The following is a 16,573-nucleotide window of genomic DNA, read 5'->3' on the forward strand; positions in this document are numbered from 1 at the left end:
ATGCAAGAACTTTTCAGCGGACAGAGCTAGAAAGTATTCTTGTTTTAAGAAAACAGCGGAGGAGTTTATGCTAATATTCCCAATTCAAATTTAAGGATTGATTTGCCCTTTGATTTTATATTTGTATCTCTTTTCTCTTGTCCTGAAAATCCAGGTTCCTAAGGAATTTAACATGATATGTATATATACGTGACACATATTACATGTATGTATCATTTCAAGGCAACAATACCGATATCAATCCTAATGATATGACTCTTTGGGTTCGTTTTGTCCTCTGAGTGTTAGTGATAATATTGATAACATTGTGAGCTGTACCAAAGCACGGTTCAGCTAACTGAGGGACGTCCCGGCTGTTTCTAGCCTTTTGCTAATACAAATAATGTCGTAACAAGTAGTCTTATGTGTATCTTATCTTCTATATTCCCCACATATCTTTGGGCCACTTCCTGGAAGTGGAACTAACAAGCCAGGCTAAATGCTACGAGTGCTTTTCCTAATGCCACCAGGACCCCCTCCCCACTGACGATGTGCCAAGAACACCTGCTTTCCCTCGGCCCTGCCCATGGAAACTGCGGTCCAACGTCTGGATTTTCGCCAATCAGATAGGTGAGCAATGGTCTCTCAGTGTACTTTCAAATTTGCATTTTTCTTGTTGAGCATTTTTTCCTAAGTGTAAAGATCATGAATCCCTTGACCCGTGAGCTGTTCATGCCTTTCGCCCGCTTGTCCGCAGGGTCGTCTATCATTTTCTTCTCAGTTTTAGATGTTCTTTATGTACCAGTGCTATTAATCCTTTGCCCCTGCAAATTCTTGTTCCAGTTTGTCACTTGTCTGTTTTGTTGATTTCAGCTATTGTCTCTGGATTTCAGCCACAGCTGGAGACGTTCTCCCTACCTAGAGTTTGTTGAGAAACTCACCCATACTTTCTTGTAGAACCTATGTGGCTTCATTTCAGCGTTTACACTGAAGCCTCTGATCCACTCGAAATTTACTCTTGTGTGTTGTGTGCAAGATGGATCAACGCTTTCCTTCTTTCTCTTTGACGCTCCAGTTGTGTGTCGGCACTGCCTACTAAAAGTTCTTCTTCCTCCTGCTGACTGGGGTGTGGATGTGCCGACACTTCATTCACGCGTGCCTTCGTTCAGAAAGTATCGACTGAATGCCTGCAGGTGCCCTGGCTGTCCCCCAGGCCCTGCGGAGGCGGACTCCCCACCTCCTTCTGGCTTTCTGCCCATTTGTATCCTAAGTGATGCGCTTCCCAGCAAGGTTCCATTGCCTCAGCCGCCGAGTCTCCACAGTGCCTGGTACAGGTTGGGACCCACTTCATTCATTCTTTCCGCACATACCAACTGTGCCGGCTCTGTACAGGCACCATCCGAGGTGTGGGGAGCCAGGGCTGAAGGGCCGCGCTGCACTCGGTCCAACAACAAGAGCTGACTTTCTGATAAGGGAGTACGTGAAATAGATCAGCCCAGGGTGCTCAGTCAAGACCTGGGACGTGTCTCCTAGGTTATGGGTCCCTGAGGTGGCAGGCAGTTATCCCCCTGCCCAGGGCAATGTCCTGAGAGAGGACAGTTTTCTTCTGCTCGACACCCTTTCTCCACCCTGATGTCAGGTCGTTGTGCAGGGACCCAAATGCCAGTGCAGGGTAGGGGACCCGTGCAGTCCTTCTGACCCTGTCACCCACCTCTACATCACCCCCACCCAGGGAAACCTACGGGACACAGCATCAGCCCTGTCCAGAGGGTAAGGAGGACAAAGCCTCTCCCCTGACCTGCCCAGGCAGCCCCTCCTGCCGCGCCCCTCTCCAGACCCCCGAGGGAGGCATCGCCTCCAGGAACCCCCTCATCCTCCCCACGCACACGGCTCCCCATTGGGCCAGCCCTGACCGACGATGGCCCCGATGGCCCTGTCTGGCCTCCAGAGTCCGACGGCCCTATGGGTACCAACCCGACCACACTCTCTGCCCGCGGCACGCGCGCTCGCTCGGGCGCTCGGGCACCCAGGGGGCGCTCGGATTGTTCGCGGGGCTAACCGCCATCCTCCTAACGTGCCCCGCCTTCCCCCTTCACTCCCACCCTCTTCTGAGTAACTCAGAGGGGGTGAAGCGGCTGTCTGCGCCCCACCCCGTCCTCCTGCCCGGGCAGTTCGTGGTCCCTGCACCTGCTGACCCCGCGCCTTCCTTCCTGACTTGGCTGGGGGCTTCTTGCAGGCCTAGCAGGTGGGCTTGGGGAGGGCGAGCACGTGGGCGTAGGCGGGGCGGAGCGAGGAGCGCAGAATGGGGCGGACCGAGCAGATGGGGCGGGCGGGGCCAAGAAGGTGAAGGCTAAAGGGGCGGACCCAACAGGTGGGCGCCGACGGGGGAGGACCGACCAAGCAGGTGAGCGCAGTCAGGGCTCAGCGTACCGCGCTCCGTGCGCCGACGTTGGTTGGGGGCGGGGCGTCCGGCTCGGGGCGGGGCTCGCCAACCCCCGGGACCCGCCCGCGGCCACCGCCCCCTCCCGGCCCCGCCCCCCACGCCCTGGCGGGGCGGGCAGCGGACCCGCGGCCCGGCTGGCAGCAGCGGCCGCCCGCACTGCGCCCCGGCGGCCGACTTCGCCGCAGCTCTTCGTGCCGCTGCCCGGCCGGCCCCCGCGGGCCCTGCCTGGCCATGGCCGCGGCCACCTCCCCTCCCAGGGCCGAGAGAAAGCGCTGGGGCGGGGGCCGCCTGCCGGGCGCCCGGCGGGGCAGCGCGGGCCTGGCCAAGAAGTGCCCCTTCTCGCTGGAGCTGGCTGAGGGCGGCCCGGCGGGCGGCGCGCTCTACGCGCCCATCGCTCCGCCAGGCGCCCCGGGGCCCGCGTCCCCCGCCGCGCCCGCCGCGCCTCCCGCCACCGCCGACCTTGGCCCGCGGCCGCCGGTGAGCCTCGACCCGCGCGTCTCCATCTACAGCGCGCGCCGCCCGCTGCTCGCGCGCACTCACATCCAGGGCCGCGTCTACAACTTCCTGGAGCGCCCCACCGGCTGGAAGTGCTTCGTCTACCACTTTGCCGTGTGAGTATCGCCGCCGGCGGGACTGGGAGCTTTGCGCGGGGCCGGGGAGGGCGTGGGGGGAGCGCTGTCCCTGTGCCACCTGCTGCCGCCCGAACCTGGTCGGAGCTGCGACTCAGATCAGCCGGGAGGTAAGGAAGGGGTTAATGGGAAGAACAGAAGCAGCGGGGAGCTTGTCTGTTGAAGTTCAGGGACGTGTGGGTCTGACCCCGTGGGGGTGGGAAGCTCCCCGCCGGCGCTGCCCAGGCATGAGTGGGGGGAGCCAGCTGGGAGGAGTGCTCTGCCCAAGCAGGCCCGCTCCTCCCTGGAGGGACGGTCCAGGTGTTAATTCTTCCGCGGGAGAACGGGGGCAGGGGAGAGAGTTCCCCGGGAGGGGCCCGGGAGGCAAAAGAGGGCAGGGCCCGGTGCCCCCGCTGGTGCAGCAACATCTCAGACCCTCCCCGGTCCAGGCGGGCCCTGTGGGGCGTCTCCAGGGCAAGCGGAGCAGGGTTGCCCCACAGGGTGGCAGGCCTTGTGGTGTAGCCTGAGGTGTCAGCATGGCCACGGGGAGTGCCCACGGCGCCGCAAGAACCCAACCAGGCTCTGGAAACCCTGCGTTGAAGCAGAGGAGCCTGGAGGGGACACACAGGGTGGTGGGGAGGAGAGAGGTCGGGCCTCTGATTCCATTGGTCGATCAGAGGAAGCTGTGCGCCAGGCGGAAAGCAGCGCCCTATAGGCAGCACCTGCCCCGCTGCTTCCCAGGTGGTTCTGATGCCAGCCGCCGCTGTGCGTGCCTGTGTGGGGCAGGGCAGGGCGCGCTGGGACGGGGCCACGTGGAGCCCTCCCCCACCGCTCGCGGCCCTGCTTCCCTGCTGCCTGGCCAGTGGGCTCTTGGTGTGGGGCCGGCCTCTGGCCTGTGAGCCTCGGCTTGGCCATCCCCGGGCTGACCTCGGAGGCTGCTCTGGGGGCTGCGCGGGTGACCTCCCTCTGGCTTCCCGTTGGTAGGGGCAGGTGCTCGTCCCTGCCCCCTTGGCGGGCCTGGGGCTGGGAGAGACCTGGCTGGGGGTGTCCAGGGCCCTCTTTTGTCCCACTCCGGTAGCCACCACCGGAGCCCAGGGAGCAGAGGGGCTGGCTTGGAGCACGGTCTCAGCAGGTGCGGTGAGGTGGGGCGGCATGACCTCAGTTCCTCACCTTTGCTCCTCTGAGCACAGGTGGTACTAGGGTTGCTGCCCTCCCTGCGGAGGGGCAGTCCTTCCAGAGCAGGAGGGCAAGTGGTGGGGACAGTGTCCTCAAGCCTCTTCCCCCCACCCCCACCCAGTCCCCGCCTGCCGAGGTGTCAGAGGGAGCTTAGCTGTGGCCATGGCTGGTCTGCGGGAGAAGGCGGCCTTGCCTGCGGCTTGTCTTGCGGTTTGGGGGAATGTTTGTGTGCACTGACCCTGAGGGATCCTGACCTGGTCTGACTCCGGCTGTTCGAGCGCCCGGCCAACAGCTGGCTCGTGGGTGCTGCTGTGCACGTGGGCTGCCTGCCCCCCAGCCCTCACCTGCTGGACCCCAAGCTCCCGGAGGTGGCCAGGGGCGGGACGGACCCCACAGCCGGTCCTGGAGCAGACCCTGCCCAGCCGCCTCTCTGTCCTGGAACCCTATGTGCCAAGCTCTGGGCAGAGGATCGCCAGGCAGTGCAGCAGTGCCTCCGCACCCCTAGGGCTGCCGAGGCGAGAGGCCTGCAGACACCCCACTGGTTCGCGTCCCGGGGTGGTGGGTGCGCGCGTTGCCCGGGCCCCCGGGTGCTGCCGTGCCTGGTGGAGGAAGAGGCTTGCTGCTCCCCGGAGGAAGTCTCTGCTTACCCTTGTGTTTTCTTCCTGATTCTGATTGTTTAGCTCTCGGAAGTTGCTCAGCAGAGTCTGCCTTGCCCAGCCTCCCCAGGAGCTGTAGGGCACGGGTGGCTTCTGGGGACAGTAGCTGAGTGGCTTCCCCTCGGGGGCAGGAGCTGGGAATGGGGGCCCTCCAAGGGTGGCTTGGTGACCTTGGGTCAGTCTTTTCCCGCTCTCATCCCCGTCTGTAAGAGGTGTGCCACAGTCCTCTGTGCAGGGTGGGTCTGCAGGTGGACCCTGGCTAGGCAGGGGACGTGGCTTCCCTGGGGCCCGGGAAGGTGCCCCCTCACCTCCAGGAGGTTGGCAGGGCCCCAGACGCTCTCTGAATTGGCCAGTGTCTCCAGGGGACCTGGGCTCAAGCTGGGATTGCAGGGGCAACCTGGGACTGAGTGACCAGAGCCCGGCCGCAGCGCTGAGAAAAGGGGTGGACAGTGCCCACCCTGGCCCCGGTGTCGTTCTGAGAAGCGTCCAAGATGGTAGCAGAGAGAGAGCTCTGTCCTTGGTGAGGCAGATGGTGAAACGTGCGGGTTGATTGTTACGACCCAGGCTGAGCTCGGTTTCCGGCCTGGGAAGGATGAGCCCGGCCTTGAAGGGCTGGGGCCTGGGTGGGTGTGGGAGCCACTGTCCTGCGGGCCCTGCAGGGCTGGGCACACTGTCCCAGGCGCAGCTGGGGAAGCAGGCCAGGATATCCTGTCCCCCTCCTGGTCGGGGAACCCCTGCTCTGGCCAAGAGGAGAGCGGCCCTTCCTGTGCGCGGCCGCCTGCCCCGTCTGCCGGGGTCAGGGGGCGGGAGGCTGCCCCCCCCCCGCCCGGCACTGCCCCTGGCCCCCAGCCCTCAGCTGAGACTCTTCACATCCCCACCGTGCGGCGGCCCCCACTCTGGCTGAGGGCGAGGGAGGCCTGGCCTCCATGCTGATGGGCCTTGGCCGGGGTTGTCTGGTTGGGGAGATGCCTGGACTGGAGAGGGGCCCGGGGGCCCCGTAGCAGCCCGCCCTGGCCACTGGGCTGGGCCTCCACAGCCTCCGTCTGTAGAGGCCAGGATGGAGGCTGCCCCCGGCTTCCGCGTCCCTCCTGCCAGGTGGGGGGCTTCCAGTCACAGGAGCCCGGAGGAACCCCCTCCTCCCTCCTTGTCCCTCTCTCTTCTCTCTCCCTCTTCCCCCCGACCTCTCGGGAGCTGCAGGGTGACACATGCAGACTCCTGTCTTCTTCCAGCTGCTCCCACCCACGCAGCCTGGCAGAAGCCCCCGTGCCTCAGTTTCCTCATGCGGGGACAGGTGCCCCTCACCCCCTCCGTCAGCATCCCCGCTGGTTGGGAGAGGCTTGGAGATTGTGGGGGGCTGTGGGGAGGTTTGGGGGAGGGCCCCGGAGTGCGTCCTGTCCCTGCCCTCCCGCCACCCCGCCTTTCCCAGGCTCCCGAGAACCTTCCGGTGGCTTTGGCGGCACCTTCAAGCGGGTGTTAATAATTGATGGCGCTGGCAGTGTTCCCTGGCGGTTTGCTGGGCCGAGCCCGCCCGCCTTTCTGAAAGTGGAGGCCAGTTCCCTGGTCGCATCCCCCCACCCTGGCCCCTGGTGCCCGTCCCACCCCAGGCAGACCCGCCCAGAAGGGGAGCTGGTCAGGGAGGGCGGAGGGGGCCAGGCTCTGGTCTCCCCACCGTCCCCTTTGAGACGCCCCCAGTTCCCAGTAGAGCTGGGGGAATTCCTTCTGGACCTTCTCCCTGTGTCACCTTCTCCAGGGCCTGGTCCTCTGGTCTCCCCCGGCTGTCTAGAGACCCCTCACTACCGCCCCAGACCCAGCCCGCTGTGTGTTGAGCGCCTCATCGTGGTCTGGCACTAGTTGGGGGACCACAGGTGTCCCTTATGCCGGGGCCACCAGCTGGGGAGGGGGGGGGCCCGGGAGACCTTGAGGCTCCAAGGGAGGTGGTGGGAGGGGAGGGATGGTCCAGGGGCTGGGAGCGGGGGCCAGTGAGTGGCTGGGTGGGCGGGGCCAGCGAGCGCCGAGGTCTGGGGCCTGGAGGCTGCCTGGCGCGGGATGCGGAGTGAGCCAGGCTGTGTGGGAGCTCGGCCCTGGGCAGCGTCCAGGCTTCGTGCCTCAGCGTCGCCCCGTGGCCGGGCCGCCTCCCTGAGCCCGCATCCCCTCCTCTGTGGCAGGCTTGGTGGGTGTGGCACCTGCCAGCAGGCTTGCTCAGGTGGGAGGTGATGCTCACCCGTGCCTGGTTCTGAATCGTCGTCTCCCCTTGGGCTCGGTGCCCGTGGCCTCCGCTTGCACCCGTGGGGGTACCGAGGGCTGCAGGGGTGGGAGGGGCCCATTTGCACTCACAGCCCCCACACCCTGGGACCTTCCCGCAGCAGGGTCTCGTGGGCCTGGGGCGGGGGCTTTGTCCCGGGGAGGCAGACACGGGAGCAGCTGAGGCTGGCCTGGAGCACCGCGCCCACCGGGGGGTCCCAGCTCCGCCCGGGGTGTCCGATTCCGATGCCCCGGCTTCTGAAGGTGTCAGGGGCTCGGGCTCATCCTCCTCCTGCAAAAGCCGGTTCCCAGGTTGACTCTTCTGGTGTGAACGGGGCTTTGCAGGCCAGTGTGTCCTGGGGATGCTGCTGAAAGGCAGGTGTGTCCGGCGGGTTAGGAGCCCGGGTCCTGGTTTCTCACCAGCGCCTGGTGCTGTGCGCGGAATGAGGTGGTGCTCCTGAGGGGGGCCCTGGGCTGAGCCCTCCCTGCCTCCTGGTCTGGGCCATGGACCCAGGTAAACTGAGGCCCTTCTCAGACCGATGTTCTAAACCAGCTTTCAGTTCGTGTGGCATTTCTCATGGCTCAAGGCCCTGCCCACGGGTGAGATGGACGGGCTGGGACGGAGTCACGTGTGGCTCCTATGAAGTGGAGACGGTGTCCGAGGACGCCAGTGTGCAGGGAGAAGGTGCTGGGCCTGGAGGAACGGGGGCCGCGAACCTGAGGCCAGACGAGGGGTTCACTTGCTGCTGGGAAACACCACGGACGCTCGCGGGTGCTGCTTGGTGCCTGGGCTCTGCTGCGGGGGGAAGAATGAAGAGGACCTTTGTCACCTGGACCCTTCACCTCGGACTCTGTGGATCCAGGCCTGGATGGAGGGTCCAGCGGGCCGGCTTCACTCTCCCTGGGGAGGCACCTTGGAGCAAGGGGCAGAGCTTGGAGGCGGCCCGGGGTCCCCGGGGCAGGTTGGGTGACTGTCTGCACTCCCTCCTGGAGGGCAGAGAGGGCCCTAACTTTCCCTCCAGAGGTTCCCCGAGTGCCGGGACAGCCCCACATCTCACGGAAGGCGGGGTGATGGTTGGCAAGGGGTGGGGCCCCAGCTCTGCTGTTGGGCAGGGTGACCACCTGTGACGCCATGTGCCATTTTTACACATGGCTTCTGACAGTGTGATGGGACTTGGCCTCGCGATGGTTTGTCTTCTGCTTCCTGGCCAGGTGAACCCAGGTCCCTTCTCTGAGCCCACGTGGGCACTAGCTGGGGTGAGGGTACTGGGGCAGAGGGACAGCCTGGCTCTCCCCCAGGCCCTGGTGGAAGACGGAGAGGGATGGGCCGGTGCTGTGTGCAAATCCTAGGCCCAGAGAGGGGAGGTGACGTGCCCATGGCCACAGAGCTGGGCATGCTCCAGGCTGCCCGCCTCTGAAGCCCGTCGCTCCTTCCGATGGTGGGGCCAGAATCCGGGTAGGCCTGATGGCGCCTTGTTCACGTGACTCCCTCCCACCCTGGGTAGGGGTTGTAATGCTGACCCTGGGGTGGCTTGGCCACGTGAGGAGTGGATGCCACCATTTGTCGGGGGAGGGGAAGGGAGGAGGAAGCTGCCTCCGGAGGGCAGAACGTGAGCCCAGAGAGGGCGTCCCTGGACGTGCCAGCATGGCTGGGGCACTGGCTCTCCACTCCTGGGGCTGCTACCCTGTGGGTGAGTGACTAGCCTTTGGAGGCCTTTGATCTGGCTGCTTTAGGCCTCTTCCCTAAAGCCCTGCTGCCAGAACCACAGGCTGAGGCTCAGCTCGGAGACCTCCTCCTCCAGGAAGCCTTCCCATGTTGCCCCAGGCAGAACCATGCCTTCTTTCTTTGCCATCCCCTTGACCTCGTGCTCGGAGCCCCCATGGTGGCTCAGTCACTCTGGTGCTGTGTGGGGTATTGGTGTGTGCTGGTCTCAGTGCTCTTGGGCGTTAGAGAGTCCGAGTGGGTGGGCAGGGCCAGCCTGTACCTAGCAGGGATAGGCGCTCGGGACAGGGTCACCTGGTGTCTGGCCTTGGTAGCCCAGGGCCCCCCCCAACCCCCCGCCCTGAGCCTGGGCCGTGGCGGTCAGCCTGCTGCCGGGCAGCTCCGAGCCCCACAGGCAGGCTGGGCCTGATGACATCGTCTGTGGGTATTTTTATCCAGTGACATTCCTGAGCTTGGGCGGCGGGTGAGCTCAGAAAGAGGTGGGCAGAGGCCGCTGGGACCCTCCCATGGCGACGGGAGAGTGCTGTAGGCTCCTGTGTGTTTGAGGGCGGGGGCTTTTCGGAGCCCTTTCCCCCAGAACTTCTCCATCTTCACAGTAGCCCTGGCCGGGGTGGGGGTGCAGATCCTCACTGCCCGGGTGAAGAACCTGCAAAGGGAGTGTGTCCTGAGGAGGTGCCTGAACCTCCGTGCAGAGCGCGGTCCCCACTGAAGGATGGACGCGTGGCCCAAGGAGGCGGCACTGCCGTTGCCCGTGGCAGGCTCAGCACAGGCGGACCGAGCCGTGGTCCCAGGCGCTCCACGGGGGGTGTTGGCTCCCCCCGTCAGACCAGGACTCTCCGAACACCCCCCCATCTGCAGGTGCCGTTCTGCCTTGCAGGGGCTGGGGCAGTGGACGCCAGGGCCCGCCCCGCCCACTCTCGGGCTCTGCGCCTGCTCCCCGCTCCCCTTCTCTGCTCAGTGACTTGTGGGTGGGGAAGCAGGCCCAGCCACTGGGCTCGTGCCACCCCCGGAAAGCTGTTCCGCTTCTGCCTGGATGTCTCGCGACGCTGATGTTCCCGGCGTCGTGCCTGGTGTGTGCCCGCTGGCCCTTACTCCCCCTCTGCAGAGGCTCCCTCCGCCGCATCCATGAGGCGCCCGACGGCCACCCCCTTCAGACTTCCCGAAACGCTGGCCTCATGCCTGCCTCTCACCTCGGGCACCCTCCCGGCTGCCCCCGCCCACCGGGTGCCAGTTCACTGGGGAGCAGGGGCTGTGGGCGTCCCCCTGTGTCTCTCAAGGGTGGGCTCCCTTCTCTGCTTCCTCTGAAAACCATGCCCCCGGGCGGTTCCTCCACATTGTCCTGCCGAATTTGCTGCGGAGTGCCAGGCAGAGATCTAGAGAAAGTCAGAAAAAGCTGAGAGTCCCCACCCTGCCCCCGAGTCCGTTCAGCCCTGGAATGCTTCTCCGTGTGGAGATAGATGCCCGGCCACGCTGGGACCCCCACTTCACCCAACACCGGTCTGGGCCAGGGGCAGCCTCCTTCACTGCCAGGCCGATCGTAACCCTTCCATCTGGGAGGGGCCCACAGAAGGAGCCCTGACCCAGAGGGACAGGTCCCTGCCTCCCAGAGAGCCCCACCAGGCAGAGGGAGCAGCTGGGGGTCCCCAGGGCACCCAGAAGAGCTTCAGGTGGTGCCTGCGCAGCCCCGGAACCATGTGCTCGGAACGTGTCAGCTTGGTGGGTCACGTGGTTTGGGTTTCTGTTCCAAGACATCCACAGTTGGTGTCTCGCAAAAGTCACATCCGCGTTCTTGGCTGGGACGGCTCAGCATGTTGGCTACTAAAAGCATCGTGGCACTGACATGTGGACAAGCAATAGGACAGAATAAAAGATCCACGTACAGACGCAATTGTGAATGAATGTTTAGCCAAACATATAGGCAGCCTCTTCAACCAATGGGGAGAAGTTGGGGGGTTTCTAACAGGTGATGCTTCAGGAAGAGCAGGTGAGGCTGGACCCGCTCCTCGCACTGCACGCTGGGATGGATGGACCCCAAGCGGTCGGAAAACCACTCAAGCACCGCAGGGAGGCTCGGGGGACCCTCTGCAGTGCGAGGGCGAGAGGGTGGGGAGGCTTCTCTGTGACTCAAAAGCCAGTGTGTTTAGGAAGAGGCTGTATGAGAAAGAAGTGGTTTTTGCGTGATGCCACCACCTGGTGAGCAGTAAAGAGACCGGTGGAAATCCCGGGAGAGACTGTGGCACATGCGCCGGGTTAACAGCTCTAAGATAGGAAGCGTTTCTGAAAATAGAGAAGAAAAAACCCAGTGACCCCACAGAAGACAAGCAAGAGATGTGAGCAGAGAGTTCACAGGAAAAGTGGCTGGTGAGGTAGCCCTTAAACGTGTGAGAAGATGCCGACCCACTCGCTATCAGAGACGCGCAGACACGGGCTCCGCTGAGGTCCCACCAGGCTGGCAGAAATCCAGAAGCCTTTATAGACACATGTGGCTGGCGGCCGCCGAGGCTCTGGGGAAGCAGCGGTCATGTTGCTGGAGGGTCTGCAAAATGGTAGAATCCGTGGGGAGGAGGATGTGGCAACGTCTGGCACAGTTATGCATGCCTGTACCCTCGGGCCCAGCAATCCCACGTCCAGGGACCTATCTTGAAGAGATCGGCAAAAAAAAAAAAAAAAAAAAAGGGGAGTACACCTGTGCAAGGCTGATTGCTAAAGCGTTCTTTGTAAAAGCGCAAGATGGAGAGCTCAGATGCCAGCCCGTAGGAAGCAGGTTGGATCGGCTGCGCACAGGAAATTGTGCCGGTGTGGAAAAGGGACGGTGCAGTCTTCACGTGCTTTTGTGGAGTGATTACCAGGACATATTTTTACGTGGAAAAAACCCCACCACACACACACAGTGGATAAAAGTATGACGAGCTGCTGCTCCTTTAATGAAAGGGTACACTAATATAGATATACCTACTTTATATTAAGAAACGAAAGCAGTAGAAGGATAAACCGAAACTTATAAAAAGCTACCTCTGGGTAGGGGGACATGACAGAACCCAAATGTCTCTGAGAATGATTAGACAGTTTTATAGATTTGACTTTGGAACCTTGTAAATACTTCCCATAACTTTAAATATAAAAGCAACTCCTGATCTCATAAATCCCTAAATAAATCTTAACGAGAAAAAGTCCTTCAAAACCGAAATGAAACAGATGACCCTAAGTTTGCACTGGGGTGGAATAATCCCCAGAAAGATCTTATCTCGGGGGACCTGTTGCGGGTGGGTTCAGAACGAGCAGAGCTGGGTGTGTGCGTGTGCGCTGTTTTCAGTCATGGTGTCACGGTTGTGATGGTGTTTGTTTTATTATTCTAAGGCCCTTGCATGGGAATCATGGGGTGAGGCTACTGAGGAATTCTGTTGGTGTCGCCGAGAGCTGGGATGTTGAGCACAGACGGAGCCGATGAAACTTAGGCGATGCTAAGCAAAACCCTCCAGCCTGCATTTGGTGAGCAAGGATCAGCATGTGTTCACGATGATTTTGTTTAAAAACCGCTTCTCTGTTTACATGAAAGGGCTAGAAAGAAGGGCTGGCTCGTTGCTGTGAGCATCCCTGGCCCCCAGGTTGTGGCCCCCAGGTGCCCTTTCCCCGGAGGGAAACCAGGGGTCCCGGAGAAACGTCTGCATCCAGGTCTGGGGCAGGAAGCATACAAGCTGAGCCTGGACCATCGCGCCGCCTGGGAAAACAGGAGCGACGTCAAGGCCCCTGGGGCCACGTCTCAAGGACTTGGAGTCAGCTGAAGGATGTGCCCACTGGCTGCATCACGATAAGTCGAGAGTAAGGCCCTCCTCAGTGGATTGATGGCCTCACGAGGAGCTTAAATCCCAGGCTGCACCCTGCATCCATTTGTGGGCCAAGCCAGCGGCCGCCTTTGGGGGATAGTAGGGAGGCCGCTGGTTATTTTGAACCCCAGCAAGTAAAGGGAAAAGACACAGCCCGGGTCCTGCTTCCCCAGCTTCACCTCAGGGAAATCACGCAGCCGGTGAGGTCCTGCCTCTCTGGGATCCCGGCTGATGCCTGACCAGGCCACTCTGGGGCTGAAGCGTCGCCGTGGCCTCCTGCTGGGGTCGTGGGTTCGGCTTTGAGTCTCACGGCTGCTGAGGTCTCCAAAGCAGACACCCTGCGCCTCTGGAATTTTTTGCACAGAGACCGTAATAAATCAGTTACTTGCAGACTCATATCAAAACCCTATCAGTGAGTGCTAGTGAAAGGGCTCCCACTGATCCTGCGTGATGGTGAGTTGTATAGTGGTTTCATTATATATTACAATGTAATAATAATAGAAATAAAGTGCACGATAAATGTAATGTGCTTGAGTCATCCCGAAAACACCTCCACCCTGCCACCCCCAGGTCTGTGGACAAATTGTCTTCCACGAAACCGGTCCCTGGTGGCAAAAAGTTTGGGGACCGCTGACCTACAGGACAAGAGGCCTGATTTCTTCAATGAATAAATGAGCAAGAAATAAAAAAAAAAAAAGAGCGTGTGGGAACGTATAGATTGAAAGAGTCCATAAGAAGCATTTAGGGATCGGTTGTGACATGACCTTAGGTCATGATTAAACACATTGAAAAAACCTTGTTTCCAGTCACCTAGTTCAGGGACACGTGCCTTTTTGCCACGAGTGTCGCTGGCCTGTGGCTGTGCCGTCCTGATGTTTCATCCACAGGGTCTGAGTGGTTCCTTCCCTTTCCAGGCAGGGACAGGGACTTCAGGGGTCCCAGGGGCCGTGGAGCAGCCTGGTTAGACCCAGCTCCCTGACTCCCCGAGGCCCGTCGGCCATAAGATGGGGGATGGAGGAGATAGGAGGTCCTGCCTCTGCAGTTGGGGGGAGGGCCATCTCTCTCGGGGGAGCGGTTGCTCCCAGGCATGGGGCGTTCTGGTTTCTTGTTTGGGGTCCTTGGCATCCTGTCCACTGGCTGGGCTGAGGCCCTGAGCCCCTTCCTGTGGACGGGAGCCCTGCTGCCGGAGGGAGGCCCCGTTCCTCCATGCTGCTTCCCAGCCCCTGACTCCAAGCTTCCCAAGTCTCAGGAATTTGAGGCCTGTGGTTGCTGTGGAATAAGGGGAGGGTCTGGGACCCCTGGGCCAGCGCAGGGCACCGTGTGGAGTAGGTGCCCCCGAGGGGTGGGTGGGTGGGTGGATGGACAGACAGATGTAGAGATGGATGGTGTATGGACAGGTGGAATGATGGATGGATGGCTGTGTGGGTGGATGGGTGGACAGGTGGCTGGATGGCTCCACGCTGGTCCCAGCACCCACCAGGTATACCGGTCAGCCATCTGCTGTCCTGAGAGGGGCGTTCTGGACATGGTCTGTAGGCAGTGTGGCTTTGGCCACACTTGTCCCCAGTGTGGTTGGGTGGACCGGCTGTCGGGCCAACCTAGCCAAAGCCCAAGACCTAGAAAGTGGCAGAGTGTCCTCGGCAGGGAGACCTGGCCCTGCCGTCTTTCCGGGGTTCCCAGACCCAAAGGCCGTCTCTGTGGGCATTGTTTTGGGAAGCCATGGGAGCCATCTGTGGCCTGGATTCTGGGTAAATGGGGGTGTGGGTGGGTCGCCATGCTGTCCCTAGGGCTGCCCGGCTGCCGTGTGTGAAGTGGACGTGAGCATGGCTGGCCGGCGGGGCCAGTGCCCGGGCTGCACTCTCTGGGGCTGAGTCTCAGTTCCCCTCCTCCCTCTGTCTAGTCTCGTCGTGGACCTTGCGCCGGCCCTGTGGGCTCCCAGTGAGGGCCTCAGTTTCTAGGCTGTGCACACGGAGCCGTGTGCAGTGTCGGCTCCGGTTGGGGTGGCAGCCCTCATGGCCCGCCCCACCACATCCCCTGGAGACCCCGCCGTCACCGCACATGGCCGTCCTGTGGGTGCTTCCTGCTCGCCTCCCATGTGCCCCAGGGGTAAGGGTGACCCCAATGAGAATCAGACAGCTCGGGGAGGCCGGACGGTGGTGAGGGACCTGGTGGGGCGGGCAGGAGGCCGGGAGTCCTGGTTTCTGCCGAGCGCGGCCAGCAGCCGTGTGGGGTCCTAGGGGCAAGGGTCCCAGCCTGGTTTGAGACCCTCGAGCTGCTGAGTGGGGGGGAGGGGAGAGGGGGAGGGGGAGGGGAGGGGGAGGGGAGGGGGAGGGGGAGGGGGGAGGGGGGAGGGGGAGGGGGAGGGGGGAGGGGGGAGGGGGAGGGTGGGGAGGGAGGGGATCAGGGCAGATTCCGGAGGCCCCAGTTTGCGTGTGATCAGAGTGGGGAATCCCGACACATGGCTGTACTCCTGGCGTGTCCCTGACCTGCCGTGTGCCCTGGGGTGACCGTGTGACCCCCTGTGTCCCTGGAGAGGCCCATCCCTACCCCACCGGGCTGAGGATAAAACAGGAGATGGGGCAGGCGAGAAGCCCCCAGAGGTGGAGGCCGCTTTCTGTCCTCCCCCATCTGGCCCCCTGGATCAGGGCCCAAGGTCCCGCGTGCAGCTTAGTGGGGGTGTGGGCACCTCCCGGGCAGCGCTGGAATGTTCTGGCTGCCCTTGGCACGAGGGGGAGGGGCGAGGCTGGGGGCTCTGCGGGCCTGGCTGGCCTCATCCCCAGGACAGGCCCCACCTCCGTGCTCTTATCAAGGTCTCTGGCGGACGGCCCGCCACCTCCGAGTCACGCCACCCCGGGGTGTCCGTGGGCCTTTCCAGCCTCTTCGGGCAGGCGGTCCTCTGGGGCGGGCCCTCCGTGCCCTGTGATGGGGTGACTCGGTGCTTGCTCAGGGACGGTGGAGACCGTGGGGCTGAGGTCTGAGCCAGGTTTGGAAGACTCGAGGCTCCGAGCAGCAGCCTCCCACTTCCCGAGACCCCAGGAGGTTGCCCGGGAGGGCGTCAGCCCCGCGGCAGCTGGCCGGGCCCCTGGCTGCGCCCAGTCGTTCCGGGGTCCATCCCCACGGGACCACCTCCCCAGGAATTGCTCGGCTAACTCACCATGGGGAAGGTGGGAGCCAGCCCCCTGGGGGCTGCCCGTTGGGCATGGGGTTTGGTTTAACAAAAGGGGGCCCAGGACAAAGGGCCCTGTCTTTCCAGCAGGCAGCGCTGTTGAAAGGACGGCACGAGGCAGAACGGGGTCAGGACGCTGGGGGACACTTTGGGACAAGTACAGCCTGGACGGGGTGTGACAGGAAGGCAGTGCCCCCTGGCAGCAGGCGGCAGGCCGCGCGCTCACTGGGGCCCAAACGCAAGGCCGTGCAGGTGGGGGATGGTCCGAAAGTGGACGCTGAGGGGTTCCTGGTGGTCAGCGCCGGGTGTGGGTTCTGGGTTGCAAATTTTAAACTTTTGCTTCCCTGAATTTTCTACTTTGAAAATACTGGTCGTTTAAGAAAATAATAAAGCGTCGTTTTTATTAAGATAAGCAGCAAGCACGCCCCAGGAGGGTCCCGGGGCCCCTGGTCCTTCTTGCGGCTGAGAATCCTCAGTGGGTTGAGCACGGTGTGGCGCCAGGGGGGAGTCACGGGGGCGCGTGCCCGGCGGGGTCTGGCACTGCCTCCACATCGGGCCGGGACAGGCCTGGCTCCCAGGTCCTGCCCTTGGGGAGACAGCGGGGTGGGAGTTGCCAGGGTGGGCAGGGCTGCCGTGTAGGGGACCCCAGCTTCTCTCACGGGATCATGATTGCACGGCCCATGTCGGGGTCCCACTCGGCCCAGGTCTGGGGTGACCTGGCGGGCAGACCTCGGGGGGGTCCTGTTCAGAGACAAAA

General features: G+C 62.6%; 1 protein-coding gene across 3 annotated transcripts in view; it reads left to right on the forward strand.

The window, feature by feature from the left end:
- Positions 1-2,375: 2,375 nt before the first annotated feature.
- KCNQ1 (potassium voltage-gated channel subfamily Q member 1) overlaps positions 2,376-16,573 on the forward strand; it is a 349,770-nt gene continuing 335,572 nt past the window's right edge. For 2 of the 3 annotated variants that reach the window (XM_022591073.3, XM_022591080.3), the window contains exon 1: positions 2,560-3,033. In XM_022591073.3, coding sequence (XP_022446781.1) covers positions 2,654-3,033 — 380 coding nt within the window. In that variant the 5' untranslated portion in view covers positions 2,560-2,653. Of the gene's footprint in view, positions 3,034-16,573 lie in introns of all 3 variants that reach the window. The other variant, XM_022591072.2, reaches the window with a different exon arrangement.

This window comes from Delphinapterus leucas, chromosome 7, assembly GCF_059928025.1.
Source record: "Delphinapterus leucas isolate spDelLeu-1000000601 "Yukka" chromosome 7, BTC_Dleu_Yukka2, whole genome shotgun sequence".
In the NCBI taxonomy this organism is placed as follows: domain Eukaryota; kingdom Metazoa; phylum Chordata; class Mammalia; order Artiodactyla; family Monodontidae; genus Delphinapterus; species Delphinapterus leucas.